At 34.1% G+C, this 26,650-nt stretch overlaps 2 protein-coding genes across 2 annotated transcripts; both read left to right on the forward strand.

The window, feature by feature from the left end:
* Positions 1 to 410: 410 nt before the first annotated feature.
* LOC148953155 (uncharacterized) lies at positions 411 to 1,070 on the forward strand. The gene has a single exon (XM_089087887.1). It carries the CDS (start codon positions 411 to 413, stop codon positions 1,068 to 1,070), a length of 660 nt encoding a protein of 219 aa, XP_088944013.1.
* Positions 1,071 to 1,192: 122 nt separating this feature from the next.
* On the forward strand, positions 1,193 to 26,650 carry LOC148953156 (mitochondrial carrier homolog 1-like). Its single transcript, XM_089087888.1, has 4 exons — positions 1,193 to 1,338; positions 19,896 to 19,980; positions 21,595 to 21,716; positions 26,573 to 26,650. The coding sequence occupies exons 1-4, from the start codon at positions 1,222 to 1,224 to the stop codon at positions 26,648 to 26,650; spliced, it is 402 nt and encodes a 133-aa protein (XP_088944014.1). The 5' UTR covers positions 1,193 to 1,221.

Genomic DNA, 26,650 nt, shown 5'->3' on the forward strand with positions numbered 1-26,650 from the left:
CATAGCCAAAAGAATCTCTAGGTAAGAAAGAAAAAAATAACCAGAAATAGTGATACGTCACAAAGGGTCCAACTCAGCTTAGTATTTGTAACCCAGCTTTGGAGATGGTGGATCAATTTTCTTCTCAGAATCAGCAGATGTAGAAAACGGAGTACCCCAAGGCACGGTTTTGGGCCCAACTCTATTCAACATCTATATTAATGATGCATCTTCAATCATAAAGAATAAATATGCTTGTATGCTGATGATTCCAAAATAATCGGTCCAATTTATGAGCCCCAAAGTACCAAAGACATCCAGGCAGATCTCGACGCACTCTCAACGTGGGCAAAACCTGGCGACTAGAATTTAATATACAGAAATGAAAGGTCATACACTTTGGAGCAAACAACCCTCTCTGCCAGTATTTTATGGAATCCAATGGTGATTCTAAACAGCCTCTTACAACCAGTCACTGCGAAAAAGATCTGGGAGTCTTGGTTGATAACAAGCTCAAATTCAACTTACACACGCAGTTTGCAGTAGCCAAAGCCAACCAAACTCTCGGTATAATAAAGAGAACGTTCTGCAGTAGATCTCCAGCAGTGATTACTAAAGTTCTAAAGGGCCTGATCCGACCAAAATTAGAATTTGGGATGTCCATTGCCACGCCAGTTAACCAGCATGACCAATCGATTCTGGACTCGGTGCAGCGGCGAGCAACGAAATGCATAAGGGGTTTTCAAAATTTAACATATTCTACCAGGCTCCATACACCATCTCTCACAAACCGACGTAAGCCAGGGGATGTATTGATGACATACAAATTGATCTACAACGACGATATGATCCCAGACTTATTCCAGTTAGATACAAGAGGGCACCTCCTGAAACTCTACTGGAAACGTGCTAATACAAGGCTGCGAAACAAATTTTTCTCCAACCTTGTGGTTGGCCTATGGAATTCCCTTAGCCAGAATACAGTCACGTCCCCTAATACCGAAGCCTTCAAGTCAGCTGTTGACAGAGATTGGTGCAGCAAGCCATGTTCTGATGCGCCTGATGACCAGAGTCACCATCATCATCATTGACCAGCGTCTACAGGATTCGTCCTTATCGCTGGCAAGTGCGATTTAAGGTAATTTGAGGTAACTTGGCTATTATGCAAAATTGGCGCTGCTGTTGTGATAAATTGTCGACAGAAAAGAAGAAATCAAAGAAAACCCTAAAAAACTGCTGAAGATGAGCAATAACAATAATAACAGTAGAAAGGATGATACCACTTTCGAAACTATCCTGTACAGAGGACTATTCACTGCAGCTACACATCCTTTTGAATATGCTAAAATTTTGATTCAGGTATGCCCATATAGGCCAGGCTTCTTTGTCAGCAGTCTTTTACTCTGGAATAGCTTAACATAAGACACCATCCATCTCTGCCTAGCTCTCTAACTACAGAAATAGCTTATCAAAAAAAAACTATGGTAAATTTTTTGTTATTCACATTATTGACTTACAAATAAACTAAACATATCAATCAATGGCTTTTTTATGCTCTTTCTAAATATAACAATCATTTTTGTCAGAAATGAATTTTACCCCACCCCTATAGGTCAATATATACGAAATCATATTATTGAGTTAGGACTAAAGTGAATACACCAATTGATGCCTTTTTTTATGCTGATTACAAATATAGCCTAATAGGTCAATATATACGAAATCATATTATTGAGTTAGGACTAAAGTGAATACACCATTTGATGCTTTTTTTATGCTGATTACAAATATAATAAGCATTTCTAACGGAAATGAATTTCAGCCCCCCCCCCTATATAAGCAATACCTAACCTATCCCTTAATGGGCAAATATAGGGGGGGGGGGCTGAAATTCATTTCCCATAGAAATGCTTATTATATTTGTAATCAGCATAAAAAAGGCATCAAATGGTGTATTCACTTTATTCCTAACTCAATAATATGATTTTGTATATATTGACCGCCTAATAAGCATTTCGGTTAATATCTACAAAATCATATTATTCAGTTAGGATAAAAGTGAATACACCATTCGATGCCTTTTTTATGCTGATTACAAATATAATAAGCATTTCTATCAGAAATGAGTTTCAGCCCCCCCCCCCTATATAGGCCAATTCAGGGTTAGGTTTGGTATAGCCTATATAGGGGGGGGGCTGAAATTCATTTCCGATAGAAATGCTTATTTTATTCTTAATCAGCATAAAAAAAGCCATCAAATGGTGGATTCACTTTATTCCTAACTCAATTATATGATTTGGTATATATTGACCAGCATTTCTATCGGAAATGAATTTAAGCCCCCCCTATATATGCCAATTCAGGGTTAGGTTAGGTATAGCCTATATAGGGGGGGGGGGCTGAAAATAAATTAAATGATAAAAGCTTTTCAAATTTTTAATCAGCAAAAAAAAAGGCGACATATTGTTTATTAACTTTAGTCCTAACTCAATAATATGATTTTGTATATATTGACCCCCCTATATATATATATACCAATTCAGGGTATAGGCTATATTTGCACATTAGGGGGTGGGGGTAAATTTTATTTCTGATAAATATGAGAAGTAAGTTTAAACTTTCCCTGTACCCCCCCCCCCCCCTAATGTGCAAATATATACCCTGAATTGGTATATATAGGGGTGAGGGTAAAATTAATTTCTGATGTAAATGATTATTATATTTGGAAAGAGCATAAAAAAAGGCATCAAGTGGTATGTTTACTTTATTCGTAAGTCAATAATATGATCTGTGAAAAATCTAGCCTACCAAAATATGTCCCAAGAAGGTATTTTGAAATACCTACCTCCCCTCCTGCTCTCTCTAGAGAGACCTGACCTTTAAAAATATGTATGTTATAAAAGTGAAACCTTGCAAAATTTTCTTAAATGAGGTACAACAAAAATTGGGTACAGGTGCATTATTTGGTTGCTTTTATAGACTAATGAGAGACAAAACCTGTCATACTGGTTATTTTCAAGAGACTGCTAGCCTATTCAGAAATGGAATGCAAAGAGTAGTCTTCATTGCATTTAAAATATTTAAACTGTTGTTTTTTGGGTTTAGGGGGGAGAGGGGAAGGTACCTAGGTTATGTATTTAATATATGCTATGCTTTACTCCCTCCCCCCTAACAAGTAAATATATAGCCCAAATTTGTTTCTAAACTATTATATATTCATCTTATTTTATTTCATTAGCATTAACCAATCTTGACTTTTTAGAAGTGACCATGTAACACACCAGTACCCAAAATTGTTCTCAGCTTTACAACTTTGCATAGTTCTAATTTATAAGGTTTTAAAGATATACAAATGCAATTTGTGTTTAGCTACTTTTGGCTATCTTGGAAAAGGGTTAGGTTAGGAAAATGAAACTTTCAGGGATGAGTCTATAGGCTAAAGTATGTCCTGGGAGCACACATATTTTGAAGGTCAAGACTCTAGAGAGAGAAGGAGGGGAGGAAGGTACTTCAGAATAACTTCCTGGGACACACTTTAACCTTGTAGATCCATCCCTGAAAGTTTCATTTTCCCTACCAAACCCCTTTCCAAGATAGCCAAAAGTAGCTTAAGTAGAGTTCTTTTAGGGACCCCTCTCTCCCTCTATGTCTTCAGAAAGGACTTTTCTCAGAACAGACTGTCTTTCAGCACAAAATGAAGCTTCTGGGAGGGCTTTCATCAGACAAAGCTTGACAAAACCTCCTACTTAATTTGTGCAAAGTTGACAGAAACCTATTGGCCCCTAAGAAACAACTAGTTGAGCAGAACCTTCTAAAACTAGGTATTTTATCAACCCAATATAATGTCATAAAAAAGACCTCTGTCAGGCAAAGAAAAGCAAAATTTGCTGATTCATCTGCATAAAATAGACAGAAAGCATTTGCTTCCCTAAAAAACAACTTATTGAGCCAAGCCCTACAAAACTGGGTATTTTGTCAGTCCAACATAATGTCATTAAAGACTTTCATTGAGCAAAAGACTACTAAATTTACGGCCTCATTTGCATGAAGTCAACAAAAACTTAATATTTTTTTGGTCCATTACTATATCATAAGAGACTGTCACCAGGCAAAGACAATGAAATTGAGTACTTCGTCTGTTCAATGTTGATAAAACCAATTGGCCACATAGAAAATGACTTGTTGGGTGGAAAATGTGATATTTTCCAACCTGTTGGTTAGCTAGCAAAATCCCAGTGGCTCTACTGAGGAAAAACATGCTGGGAAATATTGTTGTTTCTTTCCAAAATATCAGAAACAGCAGACACATTTTTCTAATACATGAGCCCATAGAATTGCAAGAGCTCATTTAGAATTCTCTTATTCTCAAAAGCCCTATAATATATAATATAATCAATGGTAGGAAGATTTAAAATGGAAGGCAAAGAAACAATTTTTAATTCTAGATTCAAAAATTTTGTTCCTTTGCAACATTAAACTTATTCCAAGACTATTTAATAAAAAAAATTGAAAAAAGAAGGCAGGAAGCTTAGTAACCTGGGTTGTACTGCTACTTCAAAAGGAAATTCTGTAATACATAAACATATCAAAATAGAATCAAACTTAACCAGTTTGTCAAGAGTAAGGAAACTTTACAGGGATGCAAGCTCCTCAGTGATCTAGGAATTGCAATTTATATTAGTGAGATTTGAACCTAAAAGGATGCTTGGAGTACTTTTTTATATGTTTAGATCATTGAAACATGAAAATGTTTGCAAAACAAAGGAAAAGATCCAGAACTAGGACAAATTTTGGTGTGAAATTTGTTTCAAAAGAAAGATGAAAGTTATTAAGAATTTGACTCTGATTATCAAGCTACCCATATTCAAAAGCATCATAGTGAAGAACTGAAAAATGGTATCAAAGTGAAGATAACTATTTTATATTCCAAAATGGTTGCAGCCAGGAAGCTTCAAGAAAACTGTAGAAGGCCCGGTCATGAGTGAACTTTATCTTGAACTGCCAGATAGCTTAGTGCATTTTGAGTCAACACAAAGCTTAGAGTCTGTCTTCAGTGGCACCTCTTGTTTTGGTGCTTTGTCATCATAGCCACTTGCCTGCCTGACATTCTAGGTAGTTGGGGCCCTCACTATTAGGCTTTAAATACTTATTTGCCTGTCATTCCATGCAAACTAATGGTCCAGTGTCAATGCTAAATTCTTGGTCAACATGCCTAAGACCATAGGCAGGCATGCCTTACTTGCCTCTCATTCCAGACAACCATACAGTCCTATGTCAATTCTAAATTCTTGGTCAGCCTGCCCGAGACTCTAGGCAGGCATGTGTCTCCAAAAGCCAACACACAAGTATTTGTCCAGTAACAGAGTCATACTTACTCCCACCATTTACCCATGCCTTTTAACCAAACACTTGGAAAACAATAGGTTTCACCATTTTCCTGTGAGTCCAGGGGACTTGTTGGTCATGTATCAATCCTCTGAAGAAAAGTCAATGTTTAACAAACCCACAACTTGGTGAATTTAAAACATTACACAATACATTATAAACAATAAGTACACATGAAACAATCATAAATATAAGTGCTGGAACTTGGCTTATACTAAAAAAAATGCTTAATTTTTAATTATATATGATAAAAAGATGAGTTATTCTGAGAAGCAGTGAACATGTCCTTTTAATATACAAACTTATTGTATTTTTACCTAATTTAATTTTTGAGAGTTAGTCCTGGTAAGTGGTCTTTCATACAGGAGTGGAGTATTGGAGACATGTGAGTTTTAGAAATATTGCATTATATGTAGTTTTATGTACAAAATAGTGGTATTACTGTGCAGTAGATCTCTATATGTTTGAGCTTGCTCTCTACTTTTTGGGTTTGTGGTTGGTTACTTCTGAAGGAAATATGCTAAGTAAATAAAAATAATACCAATAGATTCCTTATTTTATGCTGTTTCTGAATGTGATGGTTGTAGCCTGAACGTCTGCTTAACTTTTTCAAATAGTTTTACAGTGTTCCTCTAGGGACACTCATGGCACTTAAAAAGGATTTAACTGACAACTTGCTGAATAAAACAGAAAATATTGCTGCTCTTATAACTGGTAGATTTGAACATGCTTTCTTTCTTTTTTCATTGGTTGTTCTTTGAACCATTTTGTTGTCAATAAAATTTACTTTCAGTTCACTCACCAATCTGAGACAATTAAATAGCACCAGGATTAGTCAAGTCTTGGGTTTTGAGCTGACCTGCATCCTTAAAGTATGGTTTTTGCTCAGCATTTATAAGCATGCCTCATGCTCAAATGCCTTGGTTTGGCATGCTGAAATTACTCTAGATATTGTGATAAAAAATGGGAATTCCGAATCTCACAGGATAAAAAAAATGCAAACAACAGACCAGTGAAAGTAGCCTGTCTTGGTACATGCCAAAAGACAGGCAGGCAGTAAGAGAATAATATTTGAGTTTATGCTCTATCAAGTATTTAAAGTAAGCCATAGCATTTAAGATAAGATTTGAACAAAATTCAGGATTATAATACTACTACTACTAACAACTCACCACAGCATCACACCACCTAAAGCCAACACAGGTATGCACAACAGACCAGTGAAGGTAGCCTGTTTTGGTACATGCCAAAAGACAGGCAAGTAGTAAGAGATTAATATTTGAGTTTATACTCTATCAAGTATTTAAAGTAAGCCATAACACTTCAGATATAATTTTAACAAAATTAAGGATTTTACTACTACTACTAACAACTCACACCAGCATCAAGCCACCCAAGGCCAAAACAGCTGTGCACACTCCTCCTCCATCCCTATCTATTCAAAGCCTCCCTCTTTACACTCTCCTATGAAGTTTCCATTTCCCTTAAATGTTTCTTTACAATATCCTCCCACCCCACCCACAGACAACCTGCTTTCCATTTAGCCCTACATGGTTGGCTGAAAAGGACAATCTTTGGCAATCTGTCAGATTTTATCTCCTGAATGTGCCATAGCCATCTCAACCTTTCTCTCATTATAGCCATAGAAAGCAAGATTGAACTGCATTTTTTTTTTACAGTTTACTGTTTGAAATATGGTGAGTCAGCTGGGTACCCAGAACAATCCTTAGACAATTTCTCTGGAAAATATCCAGCAAATTTTTGTCTGCTTTTTAGAGTGCCCATGCTTCAGAACCATATTTGACCATTGTCATCACTGTAGCTTCCAATATTCTAATCTTGGCTTGCAGACTTATCTTCCTATTCTTTCAAACTTTTTTTAAATGTGAAAAAACACCCTGAGCCTTGGCTATTCTACTTATAATATCTTCACTGCTCCCACTGTCTTTACTAATGATATTACCAAGGTAGGTGAAGCTGCCACCCAATCAATCTTTTCCAGTCTCACCTTTTCATCTTCACATATTCCTATCCTTAGTGACCTAGTCTTCTTAACATTAATTTTTAAACTGATTCTAGCACCCTGCACTTGCTAAACCTCTAAAACTTCATTGATTTTGCTCACACTTTCATCTAGGATGCTTAAATCATCAGCATAATCTAAGTCCAGGAAAGTGTTTCCTCCCTGTTTGATTCCTTGTTCTGGCATTGTTTTTCCTTTGCTTCTTAAGACAAAGTCCATCAAAATGATCCATATAAATAGGGATGGAACACAACCCTGCTTAACTTCTGATTTAATATAAAGCCAGCTGCTAACCTCATTTCCTACCTTAAGTAAGTAAGTAACAATGGGTTTATTTAAAAAAAAAAATATATATATACATCATCGATTCCCTGAAGCAATGCTTGTGCGGGATAAAACCCACCTAATAAATCAAAAAACCAAGAAACCAAAAAAGAAAAAAAAAAGAAAAAAAAAAAAAAAAAAAAATAGAAAAAAAAAAAAAAAAACATAATTAGAGCTCAACTTACCGGACCCGAAAACCAACGAACCTCCAAACAACACCCAACAAAATTATAATAATTATAATCATATTCAGCTGAAACTAAACCCTCCTCAAAAACAAAACTTAACTGGCCTGGAATAATCCATTCAAAATATACACATCAAAACAATGGTTCTTTAGCGACTTACGAAAATCCTGCAAACACCCAACATTCCTCAAATCCTCTGGCAAACTCTCCCAAACTACCGGAACAACATGTCGAATTGAAAACCTAGACCTAGACGTGACCATAGCTGGTCTTCGCACCAACTGAGAAGATCGTGTCAAATGATCGTGAGTAGTAGACGCAAGACTAAACATTCCTGAAAAACATGATGGTAACTCCGAAGCTAAATATTTAAACATAAACAGAGCATTATAGAATACACATATTCCTGCCAACGGTAGAATTTTATACTCACGGTAAAGATGCCTCACCGATGCAGATAGGTCAATTTGATTACCATAAAGAACTCTAATTGCCATATTCTGTGTTACGCAGAGCGGATGGAGGTGAGTTACGAATGTTTTCGACCAAACCATACAACAGTAAATGAGATATGGTTGAACCATAGAAAAATACAACATTCTCAGAATTACACACGGAAAAAGATACCTAAGTTTACGCATAATACCAATATTACGAGACAATTTGCTGTTAACAGATGCAATATGGTCTTTAAAACTAAGGCTTTCATCAATTATAACACAGAGGTCTCTAGTACTAGTAGATCTTACAATAGTATGGTGCCCTACTTCTATACTATTAATACATGGATAATGTCCAGTAATTCTACCATAAATCAAAAAATTCGACTTATTATGATTCAGTTTCAATTTATTTACTCGCATCCACTTTTCAATCGAAGAAATACCTTGTTTCAATATAGTCATCAACTCATTTTCAGTTCTAGAAGCTACGGTGAAATGGGCATCATCAGCAAAACATGGTAGAATTCCCTTAGTACCGTAAGTATCAAGGTCTAAAGAACAAGACACATTACTTGAAGCTCTACAAAGGTCATTAATATAAACCAAAAACAACAAAGGGCCCAAAACGGAACTCTGGGGTACTCCAATCGAAATATATTCAATTTTAGATGTAACTCCATCCATCACAACACACTGAGTCCTTCCACTAAGAAACTAACTATCACATTTAAAAAATCACCACGTATACCACTACTATATAGCTTTTGAACTAGTATATCATGATCAACAGAGTCAAATGCTTTAGTAATATCCAAAAATATCAAAGCTATCTTCAGACCCTTGTCTAAAGCATCATTAATAAAAGTTGTTAAAAACAAAACTCCATGCTCTGTAGAATGATGACTCCTAAACCTAAACTGACTAGAACTAAAAAAGTGTCTCTTCTCGAAAAAACTTACCATCCTACTATGAATCAACTTTTCAAACACTAGAAATAAATGGCAGTAAAGAAATTGGTCTATAATCACTAAAACAATTCTTATCCCCTCCTTTAAATATCGGGATAACATTCGCGCACTTTAGACAATCGGGAAATATTCCAGCTTTTAAACAATTATTTATCAGTCCTAAAAAATGACTAGATATAACAGGTAATATCGACTTCAAAGCCTTCAACGAAATAAAATCGCCTCCTGATGCACCATTTTTCCTATTATTTATAACATCAAATAATTCATCAATAGTTACAGATTTAAGGTACGCAGACACATCACAATCTTCAGGTAGGAACTGACGAAAATCTCCATCTTGATCAAATACTGGCACCGATGATGACACACGCTGTCCAATAGTAGCGAAGTGATTACACATCTCATCTGCAACATTATTATTCATTCCCATATTATCTGGGCGGATCAAGACGCTACCAGGGCAAGTCACCGACTTAATCAATTTCCAAGTCTTACTCGGGTTACCCTCAACTTTTTTAAATTTAACCTTATAATATTCTACCTTAGCCAGTCGGAGTGCAGCATTTAACCTACTATTATAAACTATATATATTACTTTATCATGAGGATCATTGCTCCTTGTTGACAACTTATATAAAAAACGTCTTTTATTAACTGACTGTAACAAACTCTTTGTAATCCAAGGTTTATTCGGAGACACCCTTCTCTTCTATATTCCTGACACTTCACAACATTCCAAAAACGTATCCTTAATCTTACCATACCAAAGCTCAAACTTCAAATTTAAATCTAATTCTTCTTGTAAAAATTTAAAGTCTAACTGTTCTATCCTAAGCTTAAATCTTGAAATAGTATTTGAATCAACTATTAATTTCTTAGGCTTAGGGCGAGCATCACAATTAATATTAATATTCTTAAATATACCCGGAACTAATATAGCCAAACCAAAGTGATCCGAAACATCATTTAACACAACACTCGACGAATCATGGGGAACATTCAAAAATACATTATCAATTAGAGATGAAGATGAATCCGTCACTCTAGTACAAATATTTACAGCAGGATGCATCCCATAACCTAACATTAAATTCAAAAAATTCCGGGCTTTTGAATTAGATGCTAACAATTTCAAATCAATGTTAAAATCTCCACACACAAAACACGGCATGTTCTTACGAGTTAGAAGGTCCATTTGTTGCTCTAATAATTCTAAAAAACAATCTACACTAGCTGAAGGGGGCGGTAACAAACAGCAATAAAAAATGGGTCACCATTCTTATCAACCTCCGTAACAAAACACTCAAAAACCATCTCTTTATTAACAGACAAATCATCCCTAACCTTCACAGTCAAATCAGTTCTAATATACAGGGCAAGTCCTCCATGCTGATGGTGAGTATGGTTCTTAACATACATATTATAATTTAAAATATCCAATAGTCCAGAATTATTATTCATTAACCATGTTTCAGTAAGTGCAAGAATATGAAAATCAGATAGCATACACAGCTCCGACAAATAATCCAATGTACTATTTAACCCCTGACAATTCAAATGAAAAATGCCAAGTTTATCCGGTGCCAGTCTAGTATGTAAATCAACTGGGCACTTATAATTAACCTTCGGAAAAACATCATCTACCCCCATATCAAAATCCCTGTGAAGTACCCCTAATCCTAAATCTGAAACACTCAATGGATTATTCTCAAGCCAATCCAAACGATCATTACGAACAATTACCATTTTTTATAAATATATATATATATAAAAAAGAAAAGGAGGGTAGTTGCAACCAAACTTAACCAACTGAATAACTTACTATAACTCGGAGGGTCGGTGGTCCCGTTTCCAACGTAATCGAAGCTCCAGAAAAAACACAAAATAACCTAAAAATAATAAGAAACATATTAACAAAATAGTATAAATAAACAAAGAATACAAAAAAAGTGAGAAAATTGTCACTAACACTAGCCTGTCACAATATAGGCTTACTGTTTCCATTACTGAATTCCAGAAAATTATAATTGAAGAAAACACAATGCTCTACCTGTGTCTACAAATTACAAATTATAAATTATAACAAAAAATAAATAAATTAGGAAAAAAAAAAAACTTTTAATTTTTTTTCCATAAACACAAATACAAAACAAAACAAAAAAAAACAAAATAAAAATATCTTAACAAACTCTTAATTCAACATTCATGATATAACCATAAGTGTTTTTTTTTTACATAACACTAATCATTTTAATGTATTTGTCTGGTATACCATACAAGGATAAGACCTTCACTAAAGCTCTATTATAAACAGAATTGAATGCTTGCTCATAATCTATAAAACTTATAGCCAAAGGTGTGTGATAACTCTTCAATTATTAACCTAAGAATGAAATTTTGCTTGACATATCCTCTAACCTTTCTAAAACCATACTATTCTTCTCTTATCACTTTGTCTGCAGTGTCTCTCAGTCTAAAAAGTGTCCTATTACTAAGTAATATTCTACCTGCAGAGACCAAGCTAATGCCTCAATAATTACCACACTCGCTCTTATCACCTTTCTTGTACAGTGGTTTGATTAGGGTTTTCCTAAAATCGCTACATACTTCTCCTTTTTCAAAAATCATATTCAAATCTTCAGTATTTATTTCTAACCTCATTACTATCATATTTATTTAACTTATTTACTACAGTATCAGCACCTGGGGTCTTATTATTTTTTAATCCCTTTACTACTGTTGCTAATTCTTACTCACAAAACAAATCTTCCTTCACATCCAAGGTATCACAAACTTTTTCATTTTCCTCTCTATCTTTTCTTGCAACTCTATCTTGGTTTAGCACGTTCTCAAAAAGTTTTGCCCATTTCTCTTTAACTCATTCCTCATCACTAATTGTGGCCCTAAGCTAGCCTGAAATTTTGTTGCAAAAATTGGTTAGACCTACATTCAGGATAATATAAACATTCCCAACTGAAATAGCAATCGCACTTATCCAATCTTTCCAAATAAACTTTACAAGGAAGACCCCTATGAGCAACTTCCAAACATACCACCTAAAGTTATCAATTTCCCTATGCCCAAGATGTCTTTCACTACTGAAAAGGTCCGTAAACAGTTATCCCAACCAATATAAATAAAGCAAGAGCTCCTGATGGAATCCACCCAAGGCTCCTGAAAGAAATGGCGCACCAGATAGCCTCCCCATTAGCCAACATCTTTCAGAGATTGTTAAATAGTAGTAAAGTCCCCAAAGACTAAATATCTGTTAATGTGCTTCCTGTTTTCAAAAAAGAAAAGCATACACATGCCAAAAACTACAGACTTAATAGTTTCTTTTACCTCTGTCCCCTCTAAGATTATGGAAGGCATGGTAAACGATTTAATCATAAAACACCTGAAAGCCAACAACCTTTTGCCTAAGTGCCAACATGGTCTTAGAAAACGCAGGTCAATTGATACAAACTTGTTTGATGCCTATGATTACACTACTAAGGCCACTGATAAAGGGATTCCAGTTGATCTTTTTCTACTTGATCAGGCAAAGGTTTGAGAAGGTCCCTCATGTAGACTGAAGCTAAAATTAGAATGCAAGCCATTAAATTATGAATTTATTGACTGGATTTTTGCGTTTTCGAGAGGCAGAACACAGGCTGTTTTTCTCTACTTTTTTTTTTATTATTAAAAAAAAAAAAAAAAAAAAAAAAAAACAAAAAAAAAAAAAAAAAAACAGAGTAAGCCATGGGTTTGTCCTATTAAAAATAGAAAAAAAACAAGAATTGGACCCCTAGGTTTTGACTGGTACCTCAATAACAAAAATAAATTTTATAGGTTAAACACAATACAGAAATTAATTTAAAAATACAGTTTTCTTGAGGGAAGTAAAGAGCAAAGTTGAAACTTAAAACCAGCAAAAATTATTGCTTCACAGTCTATCTAAAATATATCAATAAAAGTAGCACAAATAAACCAGCTAGTTAGAGTATCCTATGTTTGTAGGATTATAGAAAACTAGTGCTTTACTGAAAATGCAAAAAATCATTATTAAAAATAGGAATGTTGATTTATTTGTTAAAAGTGAGTATGTAGCCTGACAACAACAAACTAATCTATAAAGCTTTTCGTAGGTTTACACTATTTGTGATATCAATAACTTTCAATATACAATTGAAATTATCTTTAAAACATAAGCCTAAAAGTAAATACTTTTTTAATGACTGCAAAATCATCAAGTACCATACATAAATATGGGATTGATTTATCAGGTAACATTCTGGTCTCATCAGCTATAACACCAATAATGAGTAATAAGTAACCTTTAATTATAAGAAATATTCTTTAGTATTACTCGAAATGAAGATCAAATACACTATAATATGAACTCTTGAAATCGGGTGATTTCTCTCTATACAACAGAGAATTTCAATTTATGATAAAAATTTTAAAGCTGGTCTGCAGTCATAACACTATCAAGATGGTTCCCCTTAGAACTTGTCTTCAAACTAATCATGGCATGTCCTTTTCAGATCCAAAACAAGAGGCAATCATTGGACTGAACCATTGTGCAGAAGTGTTACAAAATTAAACAAAAAGAAAAATTAAGCAACAATCCAACAATGCCTTATTTTTATAGTGTAAAAAAGTGTCCTAAATCAGTTTGCTTTTACTGTACCAAAACTCCTATATTGTTTTGTGTTTTCAATAAAGCACTATTTTTTCTTATAATCCTACAAGAATAGGGAAATATAATTACTGAGTTTATTTGTACTAGTTTTATTGATATATGTTAGATAGACTGTAAAACAATAATTTTTGTTCATTTTAAGTTTCAACATTGCTCTTTACTTCCCTAAAAAAATACTTTGCTATTTTAAAATTAATCTTAGCCCATTTATAATTTGACTTTAATGTAAAAGCAACAATGCAATGATCTTTTTTTTTGGGGGGGGGGGGGGTTTGGCCCCCTCAAATACATAATAATTTATGTTTGATTCAAGTTTTAATGTTGGTCCTTGCCTTCAGTTGAAATTTTTTTCTAATTATTTTCTTGTCATTTTTTAAATAAAGCCAAGAAATCCATACTGCACAAAATGGTGCACACTATTTTTAAGGGGGTCAATTGTGCCAGTTAGGAAAGAGTAACTATTTTTCTGAAGAAAGTTTTGAAAACCTAAGGAAAATGTTGGTATGTCTAAATTATTTTACTAAACATCTCCCCCTGATAAACACCAAAAAACCTTAGACATACAGGTGGTGAATACCAATAAACAGGAAAAAAATGGAAAGTAACCTGACAACTAGAAAAAGATCACAGGAAAAAATGCAAATAGGTTTTTAGTGCTATGATTTCTATGGTGTAATTCACCTTATATGAATTCCTAACTGCCATATCACTATGATTTCTATGGTGTATGGCAGTAATTTCTATGGTGGCAGTAAAATAACATAAATGAAAGGCATAAATAACATAAACTTTGATCAGTGAACATCATAAAACACTTAAATGAAAGACTGCATTAACCTAATAATAGTATTTAACACTTGGAAAAGCGGTATTTTAAAAAAAAAAATTTAAAACTTGAAAAAAAAAAAAATTAAATGAAACATTACATTTACTTTTTTTTTTTTTTTTTTTTTTTTTTTTTTTTTGGTGGCCTTATACCTAGAAAGAATTGTTTTCTGACTTCAAACTATCCAAATGCTGTATACCCCCCTCTCCTATGTGCAAATATATAGCCCAAATTATATATTTCCCATATATTCTGTCACTTGTCTTTGTCTTGTCTTGCTCTAAGCTGAAAAATACACAATATGCCCATAATACACAAGTAACAAAACTCCTTCCCTCTACGCATATTAAAAATAAAACTCAAATAAAATTCTCAAATTTGGAAAGCCTTCTTTTCCTTGGGGGGATTTTCCGTGGGTATTTACCGGAGGGTAACGTATTTGGACAGTTTGAAGTCAGAAAACGATTCTTTCTAGATATATAACCACTGAAAAATTATAGAAGAATAGCGAGGTATCTGTAAATTTTGTTAACTAAAAAAAAAAAAAAATCCTAGTATAAACTAAATGTAATGTTTCATTTAAGTGTTTTTTCCAGGTGTCAAATGTTTTTTTTCCATGACCGTTTTTCCAAGTATTAAATACTATTATTAGGTTAATGTAGTGTTTAATTTAAGTGTTTTATGATGATCGCTGATCAAAGTTTATGTTATTTGTGCCATTCATTTATGTTATTTTACTGTGTTCATGGCCGTAAATTTGGCTTTAAAATACACTTATTTATTTATCTATCTAATATGCAGAATAATTGTACCAAACGAATTTTGCATGCAGACCAGCTATACTTCCTCCCCCCACCCCAATGTGCAAATCTACAGCCGAAATTTATTTCTAAAGTAAAGAAGAAACTAACAAATAAACCAATGTGTTCTCGAATTTTACACAGCGTAAACTTGAGTGACTGGCGCATAATACACAAGTTCCAAAATTCCTTCCCCCTACGGAAATTAACAAAATAAAACAAATAAAATTTTCAAATTTGAAAAGCCTTATTTTGCGCGTTTTTTTTCCGGGGGAGTATTTTCCGTGGGGGGAGGGGGGTTCCGAGGGGGTACTTTCCGCGGGGGGGGGGTAAACGCCTAGAGCCGATTTCTATATACTTACAAATAGTTTTATTCTGTCCATTAAATGGTAAACTAAGTAAATAATATGAATAAATAACTAGCGCGTAGTTTGTTCCAAAAATAGTGCATGGAGCATTTCAGAATTATCAAGAAAATTTACAAAAATAGTGAATTAGCAGAAAAATAAATATATATAAGGCACAAAAGAATAATTGAAAAAATAAATAAATGCCTGATTGCAATTGAACCCTTGCCATTCTGATTCAAAGTCTAATGCGCTAGTAACTGAACTATGGCAGCTAATTATCAAATTTAAACTATTGGTATTTGTAGGATCGTAATTGTGTAACTTACAGTCCTTTTCCCAGGCACTATAGAGGGTCATGTCATCACCAAAAGCATAGTTATTGGACCTTATTCAAAAAATACATTTGTAATTGGCTATTATAAATCATTGAGTTAATTAAAATTTCTATTATAAAGTGAGAGCATCAAACTATACATGGTAAAGCTGAACTTTTTCAGACAGAAGGATGGAAGAGGGTACATCAAGGAATATTCATTTGGAATTTCGAGATTAAATTATCTGCTATTCTATGAATTTCTTCCCCTTAAGAACATTCGATACCTTAAAAATCATTTTGCAAGCCTCAACATAGACATGTTAAAGAGTTCATAATGAATTCTTCCAACAGACTAATAAGACTTATTAAGGGGGCTGGGAGGTGGAATATACAGGAGTAGTTCTTTTAAATCTCCAGTTAAGGGTTTTGGACCATAATTATTGTAATTGTACGGTTTTATACTTACAAGCTTTTTACTTAAGAATTGGCACCATAAGTGCCATTTTAGTGCTGTATGGCGCTTATGGTTCGTAGAGTTGATAAAAAACACGTTTATATGTGCAATGGCTTTCAAATGAGCCATTAAACATCTCTCTAATAAGTTCTGTTAGCCCACTAGCCCCAGCTTTTCCACTTGAGACATGGTACCAATAGTGCTATTTTTAGTGCCATTTGGTGCTTGACAGATGGCTGAATTTATAGGAAAAACGTAGATATGAGAAATAGCTTTTATATGAGCTATTAAACATCTGTATATGGCTTTTTGGTAGCCCACTAGCCCCACCGCTTGAGAAATGGCACAAAAGTGTCATCTTTAGTTTCATATGGCACTTGCAGATGGTGGAATTTATAAAAAGCGCGTAGATATGAGAAAGAGATTTTTAATGAGTCATTAGGCATCTTTTTATGATGTTCTTGTAACCCACTAGCCCTCGAAAAAGAGAAAGAAAAAAACAAAACAAAAAAAAAGACAAAAAACAGGAGAGAGATCCATGCCACCCATGCAAAGACGTGATTTTCCTTGTTGTTCAAGGGATAACGGTAATTTTCCTATATATGGTTTTCGACTATGCTTATTCCAATGGTACACTTTTCATTTTGATCTGACACAATTTTTCCGAGGCTCCAGGCTTTTTTTCAAAATCATCATAAATATCTTTTTGTAATGAATTTTTACTTCCAAAACAAACTGAAATAATAGTTACCGTTCCTGAATCATTGTCAGATGACATTTTTTTCCACTATGCATTTTTTTTTCTAAACGAGTTTTTCAACTTTGGTTACTATGAGCTTTTGTGTGTTCTTTACTAGGTATCAGCTAGTATTTGTAAAATTACCATAAAATAAAAACTCAGTAAGTAAAATTGGTAAAACAGGGTAAAATTGGTAAAATAAGGTAACATGAGGTAGTTCCTAGGAAATACAGGAAAAGATTAGTGTTTTAGAGTTGCCTTGTAGCTACAAGACCAGTTAAGCATTTCTTTTTGCTAAAAGCTGTAAGCATCAGTTACAGCTTTTAGTGAAGTTTTTTAAGGATTCTGATTTACCTGGGCTTCAAAAACGTAATGCCCCTTCATCTGGAGTTGTATCAGTTTAATTAACTGTCTAGTTTATCCCTTTGGCAATCTTGTGCCCAGGGTAATACCTCAGTAATTTGATAATGCCTGATTTGGGATCTTTTAACTACGTTGAACAAAATGGCCATCTCAATTTTAGCCTAATTGTGGACATCGTTTTTGTAAAAAAAGAAACAAATCAATGAAATTTACCATTATTTTGGAGTAAAATCATACTAGTCATTTTTTTCTACATTTAAACCCAAGAAATGTGACACTAACAGCCTTGCTTATTTAAATAGCCTTATTCAGCATCGTTCCTCATATCATATACATGTTATCATTAATTTATTCATAAAAGTACCAAATACAAGTAAAAAGTGGCTTTTATCACTTTGATAACTTTGATTAACTAAGCACTGGATTATAATAGTGGAACATTCAGTCACTTTCACAGTCATTCAGACTGTCTTCAACAGGATTTTCTTCTATTAGGTCACGCCAATTCCTAGAATAAATATTCCTAGGCAGAATCACAAGTTGTTTATAATAGCTAGCGCAATAGCACTGCCCAAGTGAAGAACGATGCTGGCACAATGTATTATTTATTTTTTTTCTTGGTTTTAGACCAGGACACTTCGTATCAAAGCAGTTTCTGTAGAAACTTCGAAAAGGGCTCATTTGATTGGAAATTGGAGTGGCTAGTACCCTTATTAATAGTCAAAAGTGATTGGAGGGTAACTAGCCCCTCCCCTACGTCCTTCATTCTCCCAAACACACCCAATCAAAATTTTGAGATAGCCATTTTGTTCAGCATAGTTGATTTCCAGATAGAACATGTTTTGAGGAGGTCACTCCCCCACAACCCTCAGGGAAGGGTTTTAAGTTATGCCCTGGGGGTATATAAGAATGATGTTGGCACAATGTATTATTTATTGTTTTTTTCCTTTAGACCAGGGCACTTCGTATCGAAGAAGTTGTTGTAGAAACTTTGAAAAGGCCTCATTCAATTGGAAATTAGAGTGGCTTGTGCCCTCTTTAATAGTCGAAAGTGATTGGAAGGCAAATATTACCCCTTCCACGCCCACCATTTCCCGAAAGACATGGCAAATAACTATGGTAGCATCCTAATTTATTGTTGGCCTGAACTAATTAGGGTGAACTTGGGTAAGTCCGACCCTTTATCGAGTTTTTTCAGCTTTATTTGGTCCCAAAATTGTGTTAGAGTTGCTTGTATAATAAAAACTGTTTGACGTTGCTCTTGCTCATACTAATAATATTCTTCACAATCCAGAAAGTTCGCAAGTTTTGTTATTTCCGTGACTTACTGAACCGAAGTAACTCATCTCAGGGAGGTTAAACTCTACCCCGTAGTCTGGGGTAAATCTGACATCCCCAGGTAAATCCTATGCTTGTAGAGATAAAAATTATGTCACTTTAATACGATATTTTGATGCTGAGCACATTTCAAGGATGACACAAAAGTTTCAGGAGAAATAGGATTAAGAAAAAGGGATGGGCATTTAAGGAAACTTACTGGCACTAGTGTTGATTTAGTAGGGCTGACCCTAATGTCAAAGTTCAATGCATCATGTGCAATGGCATTGAGGATGTGCACAGGGTTACTCAATAATCTTCATAGCAGGTTTGAACAACCATTAGATGATTGAGATAATTCCAACTGGCAGAAAATTTTGTAGTGAGGTTGTTAATCATAGCTAAAAAAGGAGGGGACCTAGTTGAGGACCTTGGGGTAATCTATTGTAGATAAGGAGAGGGGACAGGATAATGACTCAGATACTTTACTCCTTGTGATGTGTGTGATAAGAAAGAGGCAACCAGTTTCACTAGGAAAAAGTCAATGTTGGATTCAGTGACAGGTTTTTCAACTAATATGTTTTGATGGTTTCTCCCTGGATCATTTAGTTTCTTAAAATGCACTTCTTGAGGCTTAGTACCATCCCTGTCTTCCCCATATAATAAAAGCCGCTACCTCCTCAGAAATTTAAACTTGTATCCTATTTTGTTTATTTCACATTTTTCTTTTCAGATTGGATATGAGCCTTTGGAGCCAGTGTCTGGAAGATCACTTTTTGGACGTGTAACACTTTTTTATCCCAACATATTCAAATATAGTAAGAATAACTCATATATTTGCTTCTCAATGACATCCCTCCTCTTTATGCAAAGATTCTGATGGTACTAAAATTGAATCTTAAATGGATTTGTACACTTCTTTAAGCATGGCTTTTGTAGTTCACTAATTAAAAAATTAAGTTTTTGTGATGAAAGAAAAGACTAAAATTGAAACTGAAAACAAGTAAAAACTATTCCTTTTCTGCCATATTTGTAGAAATATGCAAAACTAGATGTTTATCGAAAACAAATCCAACAGAAACAAAAAATATATGTCTATTTGTTTTAATAGGCACTGTCATAATTGTTAGAGACAGGCAAAAGGCAAAGTGTTAACAATGTAAAGAAAAAAGGAAAAAGATAAAATGTTTATTGGTTGCCCAACATTGAACATGTTTTGAGCATAAATTCAACATTTTTTGGCAGATAATAGCAAAACAACGAGGAGTTATCCCCCCTCCTGTATACTCTAATGCCTATTTTTAGTTTTCAGTAATGAGCTAGTTTTGTACATTCCTAAAAATTCTTTAAAGTATCATGACTTATGTAATGCTGGATTGATTTAACATACTGAATTCAAATGTAGTGCTTGTTATAAGTAGGAATAATTCTTGAATTGCTTTATTATGTCCTTTTTGTGCTTTCTTCAAAATGTTTTATATTTTGAGCAGTTTGTTTTTTATTTATTTTTTTTTATTGCTTAGGTTTTTGTATTGCAATATTACCTTCAGATTTTTAATCAGTATGTGTAATGCTTGGGCCCAGCAATTAGGCATCTATTAAAAAAATAGCATGACTGTAATCTGAGCAAGGCCTGACATGTCCAGTATTGTTATAATGCATACCGAAACGTTCTAATTTTGAAGATCTGAATTGCAATATTAAACTATGATTTGCTCTCAGAAAACTTAAAAATCTCCATTAACAACAATTGATGGGGATCAATTGCTACTTATAAATTTTGTACTTTGTTGTGATATTGGGCAACTATGATATTAAGGACTTTTGCTAATGCACATTTTACTTCTAAGGACTCTTTTCTTATAATCTTCGAATGATTATGAATTTAATGTAGATATTTGTCCAAATATGCGTTTTTTTGGGGGAAAGGGGGTAGTTGTTGAGGATTTTATGTGTTTCCATTTTAGACCTCTACATTTCAGTAGTTGTATTGATTTTCAAAATTTGCATAAATTACCGTTGCATAAATAGAAAAGTTGCATAAATTACATAAGTATAATAAAACTAAACCAGTCTCTCATTAACCATTCTACCATAATAATGATAATAGGAACAATAATAATAAATAAATCAACAAAACTACGAACCTTTTCCTACTAAATATTTTGTCAAATTACTTTTAAATAACCCGAGATGCTAAGCCACCTGAATGCTCTTTGGAATGGAGTTCCATATAATGGACTCTGAAAATCTAGTAGGAAAACCAGCCCTGGTTCCACTTCTATGTGGCTCAACAAAATTATCAGCATGACGAGTCTCATAACTATTTAGTGACCTATTGTTACTAAAATAGTCATGAAAAACCTCAGGACTTACGGAATTTCAACATTGGTATGCAAAAGTTCCTAACTGGTAGTTTCTTTATTTTTTAGTATCATATATTGCCCAGCGCGATGGCTACCTTGGCCTGTATAGAGGCTTTACTCCTCGGCTGATGGGGTATGCTGTTAGTGGAGTTGTTTATCAGAAGGTTACAAAGTCTATACTCTTTGAGGTGAGATGCTGTACACTTTACTTTATACGCTAATTACAGTGGTAGATACGAGATAATAGGATGGAGAAAAGAATTTGCCAGGACATCTTTCAGGCTGGTCAAGGCAACATTTAAAAACTTATAAAAAAAAGTGCGTATATTAAGTTGTTTAAAAGAAAAATTGAGAACAATTCATTAGAAGTATTTTTGATATCAAAATTGTACATTATATAAGTAAAAAATAAAACAACCATTTTTCAACATATGGCAGCAAAAGGAATTACGTAACAATACAATGAAGTGACATTGGCGAAACAAGTTAAAGAACTGTAAATGGCACTACTTTCATGAAAAGTAATCAGATTTTTTATTTGCCGTCCTATTCTTAAATTAAAATTTCTAATTTCAAGTTCAATCTGTTTCATTTCTTCATAATATGACAGTGTTTGGTTTTTTAATGTCGTTGCTACAAGTAGGATTTATTCTAAGATCTCTTTTATGCCTATTCATGCTCAGTTTATGCCTATTTGTGCCAATGTCTTTCTAGATATTTGGAAAGAATCAGCCCAATTATCAGTTTTTTTAAATTAAAAAAGTAAACGTTGTTTTGGGGGAAACCGAGAAAGTGTTCAGCAACTAATTAGGTAAAAGTTTCTGTTTTTTTATGTGTAATATTTTAATGAGGAATCTGCTCTATTTTTATCTTTATAAAATCTGTCATCAAAGTAATGGCGTGATCTTCCAATTTCGATGTGTAGTTTTTACCCTGTTTTACGAGTTTTTTTTTTTTTTTTTTTTTTACGGAAATTAAATAACCGTCAAAGATTGTTTTATTGCTTCTAATTATTTCTGGAATAAAAAATTCATTTTATTTTCCTTCTATAACTACCTTGGATAGTCGTTTTTTTCCGATAAACATTGATAGTTAGTTATTGAAAAAATATTTACAATAAAATATTTCAAAGAAAGGTAAAGAGTGATATCAAAACCTAAAACAATCAAAAATTAAGTCATATAATAAGTTAGGCTTAAAACAAGCAGTAATTTCTATATATGAACAAGGGCAGTAAATTATGCAAATTGCTAATTGTTTACGTATTGGTTTTATTGTAGAAAATCGGGGAGGGTTAAATCTGATTTTGGGTGTTCAGTGGCTCAAAACTTTCAGGACTCATGTTCTGTGTCGAAAGGATTGCTCACTTTGTTTTGGGAGAAAAAGGGGCGCTAGGGGACGAAAATTGGACAAAAACTTGTTGTTTCTCACCAGCTTGAAATTTACAACCTTAAGTCCTTGGACCAAAAGGAAGCTAGTGCACAAATAAATTTGCTTCAAGACATGCCCCCCCCAAAAAAAAACAAAAACAAAAACAAAACAAGGACCTAAAAAAGGACAAAAACCTTTTTCCTTTTTCTGATCAGCTTGATACTTTTATGCTTAATTCATTGTGCTTAGGCGACCCGAATGAAGAATGATTAGACTAGAAAAGGCCAAATATATTTTCCCCGCCTACTTTGTATCGTTGCTATGGCACGTAAATCTATTTACGGTTAAGTAGTGAAGTAAATCAAAAGACACTGTGTGATGCCTTGTTATCAAAGAGCGTTTTTCAGTATTATGGGAACGCCTTGGGAGATCAAGTTGGAAGTTCCAGGGATAAATTTTTTGGTGGGGAACCATGCGCGTCTTGAATTTATCATGGAGGAAGGGGCAGAGAAAGGCTAAACTGATTTTGTCGCAAATCTGCCTTAAAGTATTGGCACTTTCATCTCCTTTGGGATGAGAATCTATTCTCTGTGAAGTAGGAACGTAAGTCAAAAGAAGCAATATGCATCCGTATTATTCCCTATCCCCAGGTAAGTGAACCCTTTTGCAGAAAACAAATTTGAAACTAAATTTGGTTGTATCGGTTTGTTACGCCCGAAAACAGGCCCAAATTTATTTCTGACGTGTGATGGGCTTTTAAATTAAGAGGACCTTAAAAAGGCCAATCAATTTTGGAAGAAAAATTGTTTGTATTGATTCATAGCTTAAAAAAATTGATTCAGTTTATGCTAATCTGCTTCAAAATTTAAAGTCATGAAGACACTCAATTAAAATTTCAGAATCCAAGGAGCCTCAGTCAAGACAAAAATTTTGGTTAACTAACATAAATTAAATTAAAAAACTTTTTTTCAAAAAATTAGTTTTTTCATAGAAAACTAAAGAGCTGCATGCTGCATTAAGCCAAAGACTAGCAGAAATAAAGTCAAATAATCCATCTTGAAACTTAAAACGAACAACGATCGCTATCAATAAATAAATAAGACCTAACTGAACAGAACTTACAATGAACAATCGAGTCAAACTGAAAACGATTAGAAATTACCACAAATAAGAGTAGGGGTAACGCTCCATAAACCTCGTAAAGGCCAGAGTGTTATTTGCGCTTCGCTAAAAAAAATTATATTTTAAAAGTTTTCTCTTTTGAAACGTAACTAAATCCAAAATTACTGAGACTTATGTGAATGAATATCATTATAAATTAACACGACAAATTAGCATGATTACGTGATAGCAGTGTTATAAATTAATCCGATGAAAGTTGACAGTTATTCTACTGTCATTTGTTTTCTTCAGTAATCTTGGTTATTTTGGTGACTTATTTGTTGTTGTTTTTGTGTTTTTGTTGGTATTTTCAAAATAAAAACTGCACTGTTCAAAGTGACGTTCAAGCCGTTTAGTGGTTTTGAGAGAGAGAGAGAAGGGGACAGATAGCACCACTCTAATTTATAAGCCTTTATTAGCCATGAAATGCATTCTTTTTTTTCTGTGTGTGTGTGTGTGTGTGTGTCTCTGTCTCTGTCTGTGTCGTGTGTGTGTCTGTATCTGTGTGTGTGTGTTTTTTTTTTTATGCTATTACAATTAGAAACACACTGCTCGAAATGAAAACTGTTTATAGTCAATTGCAAATGACGTTCTGGTTTTTACAAGGCTTGGAAGGCATCAACCCTACTTCTGCTTGTGTTACTTTCTTTCGTTTAAGTTTGACTTGATTATTTATTGGTTATTTCTGTTCGTTCCGGTTTCATTTACTGCTGCTACTGCTAACAACTCGCCGCAGCACCAAGCCGCCTGAGGCAAATACAGCTACGCATGCTCCTCCTTCATCCCAATGTATTCAAAGCCTCCCTCCTTACACCCTCCCAGGTAGTTCCCATTTCCTTTAAATCCTTCTTTATGACATCCTCCCATCCCAACTGCGGACGACCTGCTTTCCGTTTATCTCTAGACGGTCAGCCGAAAAGGACAATCTTCGGCAATCCGCCATCCTTCATCCGCAGAGCGTGCCCTAGCCATCTCAACATTTCTCACATTACAACCCAAAAAAGTGGGATTGAACCACGCTTTTCGTCCGCCTACTGTTATTGATACGGTCAGTCAGCCGGTTTCATTTATTTATTAATAATTTATTTACGTTTTAAGCTGGACTTATTGTTTGACTTTATTTCTGCTCGCCTTTGGTTTAAAGTAGTTCTTTCCTTACCTTTGAAAAACTTCTTTTGTGCAAAAGTTTTAAAAAAGGTAGTTTTTGTTTGTTTTTATTGATATTTTTTTTTATTGACGAATAAAAGGAAAAAAATTGACTTGCTATTCATGCTCTGGACAAAACTTTTGCTACAAATTCTACAAATAGCTATATTATAGAACTTTGAATGGACGTGTACGACGAATAATATTAAAAAAAAAAATGGATTGAAGTTCTGAACAATTTTGGGAATTCTATAGGGATGAAGCCGTTCTGACCTTTGTACTGTTACAACCTTGGGTATTGACAAATATTGATCAACCATTTCATTATAAGAATCTTTTGTGTTATATTTTGCTTTAACAGCTTTTTTGTTTAAATTGATGTATTTTGAGCTCATATATTAGCAAGAGCGGATCCAGGATTTTTGTTCGGGGGGGGGGGGGGCTACCCGATTTTTTCCCGTTTTTCTGGTAAGGTTTTGTCTTTACAGGTATTTTTTAGACTAATTTTCGGCTCGGTCAAAAATTTAGGGGGGGGGGGTTCAAACTGGGTAACCCCCCCCCCCCTCCCTTGGATACGGCCTTGTATATGAGGTAGTATAGCTCTGATTTCCTGTTAAAAAAAGAAAAAAATGGGACATGAAAAATCCCTGCAATCAGATTAGTTTCCAGTTGAGGTTCTCTTGGTTCTGAAACTTTTATTGAGGTGTCTTCACAGCCTGAAATTTTAACGAGATTGAAAAAAGAAAATTTCACACTAGGAATCAATGCAACCACATTTTTTTCAAGCATTCTTTGTTGTTGATTAGCTCCGTTGGGACAGAAAGTCAAAATTTAGAGTCTACTTGTCCTCCCCGTCCAATATTCTTTCAGTTTCAGCTTGGTCTCTTAAGCCATTAATTTGTACCATTAGCCGTATATGAGGTACTGAATAGTGTGAAAGATTTACTGTTTAGTTTCTAAACTTACTTTTACCGAATAAGTTACCGGTAACTTTGGTAAGTTACCGAACAAGTGGTAATTTTCGAATAATCATGAATTTAAAAGAAAATATTCTCTCTTCTCTGATAGATTGATAAGAACAATTATTATTTTTGCATCGTTTTAATTTCCTATGGACGGGGAAAAATTATAAAAAATTACACTTTAGGCTTCAGATAACTCTATATAAGGGATAATAAGAGATAACCTAGAGCTATTGCAGCTGCTTCTCCTCCTCCTCATCTGGTGCATCTTCAAACGCAATATCTGGCAGATCATCTTCCACCAGACCATCCCCACTATTACGTAGCAGTGAACTATTGATAGAAAGAGATGTTACATGATGACAGTGTGAAAATCCCTTCCAGTCTTTCACGTTGATTTCCAGGTATTTTTGAAGCTGCCGACAGCTTTTGCAGTCTCAAAGTACAATGATTTGGAAAGTGGGCCACTTTTGGAGAAGTAG

Source organism: Artemia sp. Qi Xiang Cuo, chromosome 4 (assembly GCF_049724085.1).
Source record: "Artemia sp. Qi Xiang Cuo chromosome 4, ASM4972408v1, whole genome shotgun sequence".
Lineage (NCBI taxonomy): Eukaryota > Metazoa > Arthropoda > Branchiopoda > Anostraca > Artemiidae > Artemia > Artemia sp. Qi Xiang Cuo.